Here is a 15,679-nt window from a genome sequence, read left to right on the forward strand (position 1 = left end):
GAAAAAATAAAAAATAGAAAGAATATATATATATATATATATATATATATATATATATGGTTACTTAATTAATTGTGAATATTTTAATAATTACATAAAGGTTATGATAAGATAAAAAAATATATTGGAAATGCGAATGAGTTTCATGACAAACAAAATATTTAAAAAAAATAAAAAATAGAAAGAATATATATATATATATATATATATATATATATATATAGGGTTACTTAATTAATTGTGAATATTTTAATAATTTAAATGAGGATGGAGATATGGCGGGGATGAATATTATGGCGGGGATATATTCATCCCCATACCCATACCTAGAGATGGCAAATAAACCCGTGCCCGTGGGTATCACCCGAACCCGTCCCCGTTTTGACGGGGAATCCCCGCTTTGACTGGGTATGGGTATGGGTATGGGTATGGGTATGGGTAATACCCGAAATTTTCAACTGGGGATGGGGATGGGGATGGGGATATATATATACCCGCCCAAATACCCGTCCCCGCTTAAATTACTAAACTATTTATAATTTATTAAATAATCTAAAAAATATATATAAATAAATAATATATTTACACATATACATGTAATATAATATAATATAATATAATATAATATACATATAATATATATACATAATAATATAATATAATATATATAATATATACGTATAAAACAAATTAATCATTTAACTAGTGAGATCTTTTATAAACAAATTTATAACATTACAAATTTATAAAAATTTAAAAGAAATATATATATATATATATATATATATATATATATATATAAAAGCATAAAATATCTACGCATATACATATAATATATATACAGAATAATATAATATATATTATTATATTTATATTATTATATAATATAATATAATATAATATATACTTAAAATAAATATATATCTATAAATATATATATATATATATATATATATATATATATAAACATAAGATATCCACACATATAATATATATACATAGTAATAATATAATATATAATATAATATAATATATATAAATAATTATATATATATATATAAACATAAGATATCCACACATATAATATATATATATATATATATATATACATAGTAATATAATATATAATATAATATAATATATATATATATATATATATATATATATATAACATATTTCTCATTCTCTTTGTTTTTTGTTATATAACATATTGGCAATTGCTTCAGTTTTAGATCCAAGGTACAAGATGGACATGTTAGAATATTATTTTTATAAATTGTATGGTAATGATTTTGATCTGAAACTTAGTAGGATTCGTCATATGTGCTATGATTTGGTTTTGGAATATCAATCAAAAAAGAATGAAACTTCTTCTTATAGAGCTACATCATTGGAGTTGGGAAAGGATGTTGATAATGATGCGAATGAATTTTTAGAGTTTATGGCAAAAAAGAAAAAATCTAGAACTACAGTTATGAAAACAGAGTTGGATTATTACTTGGAAGAAGATAATTTGCCGGTTACACAAGAATTTGATATCCTATCATGGTGGAAAACAAATGGGTTAAAGTTTCCAACCCTTCAAGCAATTGCAAGGGATGTTTTAGCTATTCCAATAACAACTGTAGCTTCTGAATCTGCTTTTAGTACTGGTGGTCAGATATTAACTTCTCACCGTAGTCGACTTCATCATATTACTATAGAGGCTTTGATGTGTACAAGAAGTTGGATATGGAACTCAAACCATCTAGGTAAGGTACTCAAATTTATTAATATTTTTTGTTAGTATTTTTTGTGAATTCTCATCTAATATTCTACATTTGGTGTTTGTAGGTGTTAAAAAATTAAAAGGAAAAGATGTTCTCATGAGTGAAAATGAATCTGATGAAGAAGGTACAATATATTCTAGTAATTAAAATTTTCAATTTCAATTATTATATCATATCTAATTTTTCATTTTTTTTCTATGTGTAGGTGGATCGAATGCAAATGAAACCACTGATCATTTGTAAAATTAATAAATATTTTGGTTATTATAAAATTTTAGTAATGTGTAATTTTTTAGCTTTTATATAATTATTTGAATTTTATTTAGTTGTTATTTGATACTTTAATTTGAGATTTATACTATTATAATATTTTTCTTAATATTTGACATCATGAAAATCAAAAAGAGTATGTTATTTTAATATTGAATATTTTGATAGTATCATGATTCCGTTGGTGTGATTTTTAAATTTTTTTTATAAAAAATATTTAATTGATATATGGAACAATAAAAAAATGGGTATGGGTATGGGTATAAGAAAATACCCGTTACCCGGTGGGGATGGGGATGGGTCAAAAGTTGTATACCCGTTGGGTTTGGGGATGGGGATGGGGATGAATTTTTATTATGGGGATGGGGATGGGATCATGATACCCGTACCCGCCCCGCTCCGTTGCCATCCCTACCCATACCCAAGTGAAAAAATCGGGAATTCCCCATATCTATACCTATACCCAATCAATGTGAAGATTCCCCGTCAAAACGAGGACAGGTTCGGACAATACCCACGGAAACAGGTTTATTTGCCATCTCTAATTGGTTATGAACTAAAATGTGGGAATATATATATCAAAAATATTTTATTTTCTTAATAAAATTTCTTTATTATATAATATTTATATTGTGAAAGAGTACAAATGTTAAGATTTAGAGGATAGAGGAATTGTGATTTTTTGTTCCCTATGAAACCTAACTCCAATTAGTCACCAATTAGATTTTTTTTTCGTCTGAGTGTAACTTTCTATTCGATTAAGTCTATCACTTACATAGTGGGCAAAAAAAGTGATTTTCACATCTTTTTATGGCGAGTACTTTTTAAATGTAAACAAAATTTTTTTAATCAACATAAAAATTCTGAACTTCATATGCCACTTACCGATGTAAATAAAAAATCCATAATAATTGTCACACGAAATCTCTCATACAGCCGTATTTGTTTGAATCTTCCACTCATAACTTGAATTTTTAAAAATTAAACATGTTTACATAAATTATTGAAATGATTAAAGTACTTTTGCATCAAATTATGATCTAATATAAAATTTTGAATTTTCAGACAAACATCAACAAAAAAAATAAAGTTAAGTAATTATTGACCATTGTTTTATTCTTCTTCCTCTCTTATTCTTTTCAATTATAAAATATATATTTTTTATGATAATTATATTACTCTTAAAAATAAACGATCAGGTAATTGATTTGGTGTTAAAACATCATTTTCTTGATTAAATCTATTAATAAATAATAATAAAATAACGAATAACTATTTTTGGTTGATTGCTTATTTATAAATATTTTTCAAAATACTTGATAAAAAAAAATGGTTGTCCTTGCTGTATACTCCAAAATCTTAAGAGTGATTTGAATCAATTATATAATATATATTCTAACTTTGCTATACCGACAGAAAAATTTTCGTGGTTGAAATTTATTGTGTAGGGCCACCAAAAAGCTTTTCTTTAATGATGGTATCCACAAAAGGAAACGTGTTTTCTGATATTTAAAGTAGCACTTATCTGGACACTTTCCATTGGTTCGTGTAGTGTCAAATTTCAATGAAAAATACTCGTCTATTAATAATAATTAGAAGAACGTTTTATCTACTAATTGTATCATCAAGGATTTAATTAGAATTAGTAATAATGGTAATAATAATACGTAGATAAAGGATTTGATTTTATACGCAAATGATTTTCAACGAGATGAATTCAGTACCAACAAAATATTATATAAATTATAATTGAAATAATGTGATATATACTAGAATGAGTGAACCAAAACAATGTGAAAATATTTTTAAGATAAAAAATTAAGCAAAATGTTTTAAGGGGAAAAATAGGCCTATATGTTGGGAAAAAAGAAATTCTTTTTAAATATTACATAAAATAAATATGACATAAATATCAATTACTCGCTATTTATTCCATTTAAAAAATTTATTTTGTTATACTAGTCTTTGAATCTTGATCTAAAATTGAAATTTGTTTTTATCCGAAATTTTAATACATTTTTATCCATAAATTTTAAAAATAAATTAATATAGTCATTTTAACTCAATTACGTTAATTCTTTCAGATGACAGATACATTTTTCAGTTGATATTGAACCAAACATATGTCAAATAATGTAAACAACTCCAATACTAATATGAAAATCATCCGACATGTCAAAAAAAGTTAACATATTTGGATAAAAATGACTATATTCATTCATTTCTAAAGTTTAGTAATCAAGATGTATCAAAGTTTCAAATAAGAACGAATTCCAATTTTGAGGAAAAATTTAAGAACTAAAAATAAATTTAAATATATATATATATATATATATATATATATATATATCAATATTAAATAAAAAATAATTTTAAAATATAAATCAAACGCAATTTACTTAACAATAACATCCAAACTATAAGAAAATATTGAAATCAATAATAATACTATCACTAAAGTTGTGATATTGGTAAAAGCTAAATAGTTGTTTGGTTTAAGAAAATATTATCTATTTTACGAATAATTTAAAAAACATGGTTATAAGTTCTTAAAAAGCTCATTATTATAGTAAACTTTAACAACATTAACAACTTTACAATCATTAAAATTTTGTCCTAATATGAATAGACGTGCCAGCAATTTAATCAACATTCAAAATACTTAAAAAGTATAATTAGTGACTAGTTGTTGAAAGATTCTTTTCAGATAATTGAGGTTTTCCCTCATACATATTAAGAGTTCTTCTTTTAGCAACAAAACTTTCAAATATTGTAATTTGGGTATGTTTATGGAAATTTTGAGATTCGCATTTCCGTTTCCATAAACTTAGAAAAAGTTTAAAAAAAGAATGCCATCTACTAGAAAGAAAATACTACTAAATATTTAACTATTTTAGGAAATATAGAGTAATATATTGATATTCAAACTTCTTTATCAGTGGACATTCTAGAAACTTTGAATTTTGTAAAAATATAGAAACGTTCTAGAAACTTTGAATTTGAATTATTCACGTCTAAATTGTAATAGAAAGAAAAAAAGTTTCTGCAGTTCAATCTCTTTTAAAAGTGTGCTTATTTATATCAATAAAAGAGTTTTATTTTAGTAAAACTTTGTATAATTGTTATTTTATTTTATTTTTTTACAAAAGCTAAAAATGAGTATTTTCATGATTGATGTAAAAGTTATTAAGATATGATTGAAAATATTTTAAGATAATCTGACCGTTGGATTGAATGGAGTTATTATAAAAAAGAAATAGAGTAACTAAAGAAAAAAAGATCATTAAAAAAGGAGAAATTTAAAGATTAATTATTAAAAAATTTAGAACATATTCTATCTTAATAAAATGGTATTTTTACACAATAGTATGTGATATTAGAAAAAATAACTTCAAAATAATATATTTTAGATTAATCATATTCTTCCTTTTTTTTTTTCTCTGTCACCTTTTTTTCTTTACATTTTAACAAAGGAATGTTTATGAAGTATTAATTATTTACATTACATCATTAATTGTTTATTGTGGGGTAATATATATGGGAATAAATTAAATTATACCATTAATAAATTTATATACTAAATTGACAATAATAATAAAATAATAAAATGATTAATATTTAATATGTTTTGAAACATATATTATATCGATTTATCTATACAAATGAGTATTAACTAATTTTAGAATTATATAAAATTTGTATACATAATTTATATGTAATAAATTAAAAACAAAACACGATCCAATAAAAAAAATCAAGGGTTTAAACTTTTAAAAGGGCAATATTAATTATATATATATATATATATTTACTTATTTATTTATAAAAGTTAGTTAATAAAAAAAAAATATATTTATGAAAAATTAAATAATAAATTTATTTATTTGTTATATTCCACGTTTGTTTAAATACCAAACAAGGTAAACCAGTATTTTCAAAAGAAAGTACTAAATAAAAAAATAAAAAACTACATGATTAAATTTTGTATCAATTGAATGTTTTATAAGTATAGAAACATTTAAAATTAAATGTTTAAGAGGATTAACAAGTAAAAGAATTAAAACCATTCGTATATTTGTATGTTAATATAAGAAAATCCTTCATTCATTGGCCATGAAAAATTATAATTATGATATGATCGACTATTAAAGATAAGAGAGTAATTATTTGCATCCCTTTGTTGAAAAGAAAGAAAAACACTGTATATTGCCACGTGGCAATTGGCAATTAGCAATTAGGTATTATAATTAGGTATTAGTAATTAGCAATTAGCATGAACAAAAAATTAATCTTAGCCAACTAGTCAACACCAATGTATATACACTTGGATTATATTATATATTTATCAATTTTCAATTGTTTTCCTCAATCAATGTTCATTGATTCTTGTCCACTCCTATTCACCTGTTTCTTCTTTTTCTCTTCTTCCTCTTAAACAACCTCATCTATAAACTGTGATCAGATCCCATTTCACACTCTGTACTTTGATTTTTCAGAGTTTCACTGTTGGGTACTAAGTGATGGCGCAAATTCTGCTCCATGGCACTCTCCATGCCACAATCTATGAAGTCGACAACCTCAAAATCGGTGGCGGCAATTTCTTAACCAAGGTTTGATTTCCTAAGCTTCTCTGTTCTTTTCATCTTGCATTTCAATTGCTCTAAAATCCTCATCAACTAATTAGCGCAGTAGTGTTTAGTACAGTAGTTTAGGTTTCTTAAATTTTCCTAATCTTCGTACTCACACTTTTCATCAGTGGAGAAGTAAAATTACCCCATACCCCGACGAATCATTTTTGTAGAAAAAAACGTGCTCTGGTTTTACCAGAAGATCTATACGGAGTCTCTGTTCTGTTGTGTTCTGTTCTATTCTGTTTCATACTGTTACTTCTTGATTTTTCAGTTTTTTCTAATTGAAGGAACAAATTTGTTGTTGAATGGTAGTAACTGGTAAAACGATTAGAAGTTGGAAGGATAAGGGTTAGATCCATCGCATGGATAGATAGATAATTGACGACACTTTTCTTCTTTTGTGTGAAAAAGAAAAGTAAGAGGCGGTGGTTATCTTTTTGACATGAGGCAAAAACTTACAGGAAATGGCTTTTCAAAATGATGACATGAGTGTGTTTGGAGTGTTATTTTTCAGATACACTTGTTGGTTTTTCAACAGATTTTTCATAATCATACTTAGCTACTGATTTTCGTGTTGTAAAGTTTGTTCTTAACTTTAAAATTGATTATGGGTTGAAGTAATTGGAGTAGCTTTAGGATTAGATAAAGCTATTTTGTTAAATTTTATCTCTCAGTTGTTTTGTGTAGAAAATGAATCGCACTGTTTTAAAACGAACTTTATTCAAAAATAATGTTATCAACATTCGCCCAACCATATATCAAGTGAGTTTATCTAAAAGGTTTGTGTTGTTAGTTGTAATGTAATTAAACTTTGCAATTAATACAGTTTTTACATTTTTTATTGAAATTGGCAATTTATAAATACACGATAGATTATATTTAGATGAAAAAAAAGAAGACAGTTACTCGTTGTTATATTCTTAATTGATGTTGTCAGAAGAAAAAAACGAGGGAAAGAAATAATGCACTTTAGACTGGAGATGAGAATTGTAAGAAAAATGGATCTGAATATTCCGAGTAACATCATACCCATCCTTCTCCTTTATTTATGTGGTACAAGAGGATAAAAGAGAAAAAAAAAAAAGGAGAGAGAAACTAGAGTGGAATAAACCGAACTAGTATTTAGTGCGTTGCAAATGTAATCAATTAGTTTATGGTGTTTGAATTTAGTTAAATATTTCACTTGTTGAATGTTATAATTAGGTTATAAAATAACACTGTTATTTGCCTAATTATGGGACAAATTTTAGGTATGAGTTTTGAGGTATAATTTCCTTATGGGGGCAAAGATTGAAATTATTATGAACATGAATATAATTTAAGAGGGATGAATACTTCTTTTAAATTATAGCACGAGACAAGTATTACAATAAATTTTTTTTGAAGTAAAATATACCTGTCTTTTAATATTTAATCTTAGTCTTAATCTTGATATTCTTAATGAATTTAACCTTTATATTTCATCTCTATTTTAATGTGGCTCACGCGTATTAACTGATAATATTGACAGGATTTAGATAAATTATAACATAAAAATTAAGATCAAGTTTCACTAAAGAAAGTGTTTTAGTAAAAGTTGAAGAGATGTTTAAACTAAAAATATTTAATGTATATTTTATTTTTTGGTAGTATTGGTAAAGAGGTATATTTATAAATATAGAATTCATCCTATTATAGCGAATAGTGGGATATTGGATCTAATAAAGTAATTGAAACAAAAGCTAGAGTTTCTTATTATAAATGGGTCTCACCTGGTACTCAGATCCGAATATAACCGACAAAAACCTGCTATCCTGGAAAAGAATGACTGAAAATAAATTTCTTCATTTTTTATTTTTACAAATAACTCATCATCTTATTTTTCATGGGATATACTGTGTTTCAACCAAGTTGCACTGAGCCATTCCTGCTGGCATCGCCCATTGTGTTGCTTAATTTTAAGACCTCGGTATTTATTTGGATTATTTGTGATCATATACTATTTTTCTACTTGAAATTCACATATTTGATTTTAAGGGTGAAGGGGAAGGGAAATAGTTACTAGCTTATTGGCGATAAGTGTGTATTGAAACGGGAAAATGATTTGTCCATTAAAAAGATTAATTAACATTTAATATATTTAAAAATAATAAAATAATAAACCTATAGGATATATGATGTAATAAAAAAGGGACTGGAAGAAAAAGAGACGTATAATAAGTATAAGTAAAATCAAGATGTTAATTGAAATAACCTATTGTTCATTGAACTTGTCTTCTACCTCAGCAGTTTTTAAGTTTAGAATATTTTGACTTTACCATGCCATGTTTTCACCTCAATAGCTTTAAGGATCATAAGCATCCTTATCAAAGCCACTGGTGGAATCTTTCTTATATAATACACTGATTGTTTTACTTAGCACCTTTACGTCCATGTACATTGTTGTTAACTCTTGAAATTTCTAATTCCATTTATGTTTCTCCGATTCAGATCGTACATAACATCGAGGAGACTGTTGGTTTTGGAAAAGGTGTCACTAAATTATATGCAACCATTGATCTAGAGAAGGCACGAGTTGGAAGGACCAGAATTCTGGAAAAGGAGGTCAAAAATCCAAGATGGTACGAGTCCTTTCACATTTACTGTGCCCATATGGCATCAAACATCATATTCACAGTGAAAGATGATAATCCTATTGGGGCAACGTTAATTGGAAGAGCATATGTTCCTGTTGAGGAGGTCTTGGACGGTGAAGAAATAGATAGATGGGTTGAAATATTGGACGAGCATAAAAATCCAATTCATGGAAATTCCAAGATCCACGTGAAGCTGCAGTATTTTGACATTTCGAAAGACCGCAACTGGGCTCTTGGCATTAGAAGTCCTAAATTTCCTGGAGTTCCTTATACTTTCTTTTCACAAAGAAGAGGATGCAAGGTTTCTCTGTACCAAGATGCTCATGTACCAGACAACTTTGTCCCTAAAATACCACTCAGTGGAGGCCAGACTTATCAACCTCATAGATGTTGGGAGGATGTTTTTGATGCAATCACCAAAGCACAGCACTTGATATACATCACAGGTTGGTCTGTGTATACTGAGATTTCGTTGGTAAGGGATTCTAGGAGGCCAAAGCCTGGAGGAGACGAAACACTTGGTGAGCTTCTGAAGAAAAAAGCAAGTGAAGGTGTCAGGGTTTTGATGCTAGTCTGGGATGATAGAACTTCTGTTCCTCTGTTAAAAAAAGATGGTTTGATGGCTACTCATGACCAAGAAACAGAGGAGTTCTTCAGGGGAACTGAAGTGCATTGTGTTTTATGCCCTCGCAATCCGGATGACGGTGGAAGCATTGTTCAGGATTTAGAAATTTCTACCATGTTTACTCACCACCAGAAAATCGTAGTCGTGGACAGTGAATTGCCGAGTGGAGAATCTGAGAAGCGAAGGATTGTTAGTTTTGTGGGGGGAATTGATCTCTGCGATGGAAGATACGACTCTCCATTCCATTCTCTTTTCAGAACGCTGGACACAGCACATCACGATGATTTTCATCAGCCTAACTTCGGTGGCGCATCAATACAAAAAGGTGGTCCCAGAGAACCATGGCATGACATCCACTCTCGACTTGAAGGGCCAATTGCTTGGGATGTTTTGTTCAACTTTGAGCAAAGATGGAGGAAGCAAGGTGGAAAGGACTTGCTTGTTCAACTGAGAGACCTTGAAGATGTGATTATTCCTCCATCACCGGTAACTTACCCTGATGATCGAGAGACATGGAACGTTCAGTTATTCAGATCAATTGATGGTGGAGCTGCTTTTGGGTTCCCGGAGACTCCCGAAGAAGCTGCTAGAGTCGGGCTTGTGAGTGGAAAGGATAACATAATAGACCGTAGTATACAAGATGCTTATGTTAATGCCATTAGACGTGCGAAAAATTTCATCTATATTGAGAATCAGTATTTCCTAGGAAGCTGTTACGGTTGGAGTCCTGATGGCATTAAGCCCGAAGACATTGGTGCTTTGCATCTGATCCCGAAGGAGCTTTCGCTTAAGATAGTTAGTAAGATTGAAGCTGGGGAAAGGTTCAGTGTTTATGTTGTTGTCCCAATGTGGCCAGAGGGTGTCCCAGAAAGTGCATCAGTTCAGGCAATATTGGATTGGCAGAGGAGAACAATGGATATGATGTACAAGGATGTTGTTCAGGCACTCCAGGCCAAGGGAATAGAGGAAAATCCTCGGAACTATTTGACATTCTTCTGCCTTGGTAATCGGGAGGTGAAGAAAGAAGGAGAGTACGAGCCTCCAGAAAGACCAGATGCTGATACAGATTATATCAGAGCCCAAGAGGCCCGGCGCTTCATGATATATGTTCATGCCAAGATGATGATAGGTAATTCAGAAAATTAACTCCATTCTTACTCATTGGAATCACTTTCTTAAACTGATACTACACTGTTAGCCAATTTTATTTTTTTGGTTATCATAAGGTCTAAAAGTGGAAGAACTTTTTCTTTGTGCAGTTGATGATGAATACATAATTGTTGGATCTGCCAACATAAACCAGAGATCAATGGATGGTGCAAGAGACTCTGAGATTGCAATGGGGGCTTATCAACCCTATCATTTGATCACGAGTGAGCCAGCAAGGGGTCAGATCCATGGTTTCCGCATGTCATTGTGGTATGAGCACCTTGGCATGCTTCATGACTCTTTCCAATTCCCTGAAACCACAGAATGTATCAGAAAAGTGAACCAGATTTCTGACAAGTATTGGGATCTGTATTCAAGTGAGACTCTTGAGCATGACCTTCCCGGCCACTTACTCCGCTATCCCATTGGGGTTTCCAGCGAAGGAACTGTCACTGAGCTTCCAGGATTTGAATTCTTTCCTGACACTAAGGCTCGTGTTCTTGGTGACAAAGTTGACTACCTGCCACCTATCCTTACTACTTAGTTTCATTCTATGTGCTTGTTAATAAAATATAGTGCTTATGGTGTTGAGTGACGGCAGTTATTGTAATGGTCATGCAAAGATGGTTTTATTCTGAAGACTGACTTCAAGATTTTAGCAATCTCATGCTGAGAATGCTACTGATTTGTATGACTTTATGTGCATTATAATACATGTTTTCCGGGTTTCTGAACAAGGTTTGAACATTGTAGCTGTCGTGAGTTTGACTGTTGCTAATTATTGTTGTTTTCAGTTTTATTGTCAGTAATTTTTTGCTTGTAGTTTTGGGTCTCATGGATTGCTTCTGGATAGCATATGTAATGTTGCCCTTTGATTTCTTGAGAAAATGTATAACAGAAGCTACACTTTTGTAGCAAGACAAGGGAAGCTTCTTTTACCATTCTGGTAAAATGTTAGTATGAAACTACAAAAATGGTGTCAAGTTTACACAATTTCAAAATGAAAATTTTGGGTCATGTCGAAATCATATTATGTTAACACTATTTTAATCATGTGATATGATCAAATGGATTGAAAATGTGTCATGTTGTTACAACTTCATCTCTATACTTAAATCAACTAAAATCGTGCCAAAATTCGATTTGGGAGGATCGAAAGCATAAAAAAACGAAAAGAATAAACACGTTCATCAAGAAAGAATCAAAATAACATTTTCAAACTCAACACTGCAAGGAAGTATTATATTTTAGAAACTATACTTTGAAATACTATATATTATTTAAAATCACATTTTCAAAAATACCTTTTGAAAAGAATATATTCAAGTAAATAATTGAGATAGATATTGCATCCTTTTTTCGAGAATAAAACACTATTTGATGTAAGAGGAGAGTGTCCTCCTTCATTTTAGCAAAGATGATTTGAATATGACACGTCTCTTGAAATAAGTAACATGAAATTTAAAATTATGAATTCATTAATTTCTAATTTAAAATTTTATAAAATAATTTGTCAATTACTTAATTAAAAATTCAAATAAAAGTATTATGAAACCTCAAATAATTGTACTGACAAAGGTAATTAAATAAAAAAGATTACTTATTTTTAATATAAAAAGACTACTAGTGTCTTAATATTTGACATATTTAAAACTTAAAATGTGTTTAATTCATGAAATGTTGACCACAAAAATAAATTTTATTTTGTATTAAAATGTAAAGTGTAAAAGAAGAAACGTAAGAAATATAACTGCAGAGGAGTGTTGAAGTTTTTGGAAAGTGTTTAGAATCTTGGTCCGTACACGCGTGCTGTGGATAATGTCTTGTCCCCTTCATCAACACGCGTCAATCAGGACTTAAATCATACTATTCATATTCAACGTTCCTATCAAACTCACTTCACATACCCCACACACGTGTAAGAACCACTCAATTTCACACTGACTTTGCTTAGAATCTTCATTATTAATATAGAAAAGATATTTATCTTATCCCAACCTTTCAAACTTTTCACTTCTAATAATTGACCATTGATGAAGTGATTAAGGATCGATGTAATATCTAAAATTATTAAATTAATTATTTTTTCTTGATTTAACAATACAATTTCAATTAAAGTAATTCATATATTTTTTACGATCAATATATTTTTATTCCTTAACTAATTTTAGAATTAGTCCATTTTGAAATTTTGAACCAATTTAGTTTTCCATCTTTTAAAATATGTTGATTAAGTCTTTTTAATCAAATTTTATTATGTTTGTTTGATATTTTATACATATTTCAAGATTGTAGTTGAGTTATTTATACTATTTGACACATTTTTATTTTAATGTTAGGTCAAATACTATTATGAAACACATTTGAAATGTAAAATAAATTTAATAAAATTTGATTAAAAAGACTAAATCTATGTATTTCAAAAAATGAAGGACTAAACTAGTTTAAAATTTCAAAATAAACTAATTTCAAAATTCACAAGTTACACATTTTAATCGAGTTTACTTTTCCTAATTAAAAAAAAAAACTAGGAATATCCGGAGTGATAGAAGGCTATGAACTTCCTTTCAACATGATTGTGAATAATTATGTTAGAGTTCTCTTCACTACAAAGATGTCCATTAATGAAAGATGATGCAGAAACAAATTAAAACAAAAAAAAAAATCAATAAAAGAAATAACTTCTGAAAATTACAAGGGGAAAAAGATGTATCATCATATATGAAAATGACACACAGTAACAATATAACAACTTAAAATTCACTTTTCTCTCTTCAAATCAATTTCATCACCAAAATCTTTACAAATAATTATATTTAAATTTTAAGTATATTTAATCTTACAAAATAAATAATATAAGATTTATATATATATATATATATATATATATATATTTTTTTTTATATAATGTAAACATACATGGTACATCGAAATAAGAGTGATTTAAAAATTTTAGATATTAAAGATTTAAGAGATTTAAAACAAATTTAAATTAAAATAAGACATCTATAATATATAATTTTAAATTAATTTATTATAGATTATTAATATTAACTTTTTTAGACTTTTTTCTTAAATATAATTTTATAATTAATTTAATAAATATATATTAGTAAAAAAAATTAAACATGGTTTTAGAGACCTAAAGAAATTTTTTTACCTGATTAAACTTTGAATCAACTCTAATTAAGACATATATATTTCAGTGAAATTATATATTAACCGTAATCTCATAAAAATAATAAATAACATAATAAATTTAACAAATAATAAATTTTACTATGATAAAATTTAAATAAAAATAAATTTTAATTTTATAAAATTACTTTATGAAATAAGATTTACACCAAACACCTATCATACTTTCATTTACACATGGCCACTTATGATCAAACTAAAGTATTAACATAAGATTAGAAACCCACAATATATGATAACAGTTTTAGACGATAAATCAAAGTATTTAAAATCGAGATTTGACGAGACATAATCCTAGTAACGTCGTTGAAGGTGGTGGTCGTTGAATGTGACCCCACCTGACAGGAGAAGACAAGACACGTTGAAGGTCGATACAAACCGCAACCGCATTCATATCCATACTTGTTCCTTCAAATTTCCATGACTCCAACCAGAACATAATAAGATACATAAAAACCAAAGTCCAAACAAAGAAACCGAACACTTCTTGCACCGCCACACGCAACACAGAGAAATCTAGATACTCACATCACATCACCAACCACCAATTAACTTCTGCCATTCTTTTTTTCTTTCTTCTATATATCATCACTTTCTCACTTTCTCATTTTCTCACTCTCTCAACCCGTGATTCCAACCTTCTCTTCACCCACCCCTTTTTCTTTTTCATCATCTCTTTCTTTCTCACACCCAACCATGGCTTCCATCTCACAGGGTCTTGTTCTCACCTCTGCCATGCTTCTCTCAACCACTCTCCTCTACGTTGCTTTCTCCAGGCAAAAATCCAACCTTTCTTTCCGGATTCATCACTCCAACAAACCCACCTTGCGCTCTTGCTTGTATTCAGGTAAAGTTTCAAATTTGTTTCAAGAATAATCACTGCAAGATGTTCTTTTCTTACTTTCATCTTTTTCTTCTTCTTTAGGTTAAGTTTTGAATGTGTTGTGTGGGTTTGCAGAGGAAAAGAAACGGGAGAGAAAGAAGAAGAAGAAGAAGAAAGTGAAGTTTGCAGATAGTGTGAAGAAGGAAGGAAGAGAAAGAAAAGAGGAAAACAGAGTATCGAAAAACTGCAGAGACGAATCCTCGGATTGTGTCGGAATGCCGGCGAACAGAATCGCTTTGTATAACGGGATTTTGAGGGAGCGAGTGCACAGAACAGAGTGCTCTTACTAATACTAACACCTGATTTTTCGCAAAGATCGATCAAATGTTGTACTTGTTGTACATTTGTGTAAGGAATTTGAAGAACGCACAAAATCTCATCCATGTGTCTCTGTCTGTCTCTCTCTCTCTCTTCCTCTGTTCTGTCTCTGTCTATCACACTAAATTTTCAAATATAATTTTGTGGTGAGGAGGGTGTTAATACAATGCAGAAATTAAAAGAATATAAAATCTGGGGTATTCTTTTCTTGTGGTTGTAAA

The 15,679-nt window shown here is 28.8% G+C and overlaps 2 protein-coding genes across 2 annotated transcripts; both read left to right on the forward strand.

The window, feature by feature from the left end:
* The first annotated feature begins 6,362 nt into the window (after positions 1-6,362).
* Positions 6,363-11,796, forward strand: LOC114183322 (phospholipase D alpha 1). Its single transcript, XM_028070296.2, has 3 exons — positions 6,363-6,649; positions 9,140-11,039; positions 11,170-11,796. Exons 1-3 carry the CDS (start codon positions 6,560-6,562, stop codon positions 11,601-11,603), a joined length of 2,424 nt encoding a protein of 807 aa, XP_027926097.1. The 5' UTR covers positions 6,363-6,559; the 3' UTR covers positions 11,604-11,796.
* Positions 11,797-14,739: 2,943 nt separating this feature from the next.
* Positions 14,740-15,679, forward strand: LOC114183896 (uncharacterized). Its single transcript, XM_028071071.2, has 2 exons — positions 14,740-15,104; positions 15,216-15,679. The coding sequence occupies exons 1-2, from the start codon at positions 14,954-14,956 to the stop codon at positions 15,428-15,430; spliced, it is 366 nt and encodes a 121-aa protein (XP_027926872.1). The 5' UTR covers positions 14,740-14,953; the 3' UTR covers positions 15,431-15,679.

The sequence above is a fragment of the Vigna unguiculata genome, chromosome 5, assembly GCF_037176805.1.
Source record: "Vigna unguiculata cultivar grain cowpea cultivar isolate G323 ecotype 2 chromosome 5, ASM3717680v1, whole genome shotgun sequence".
Lineage (NCBI taxonomy): Eukaryota > Viridiplantae > Streptophyta > Magnoliopsida > Fabales > Fabaceae > Vigna > Vigna unguiculata.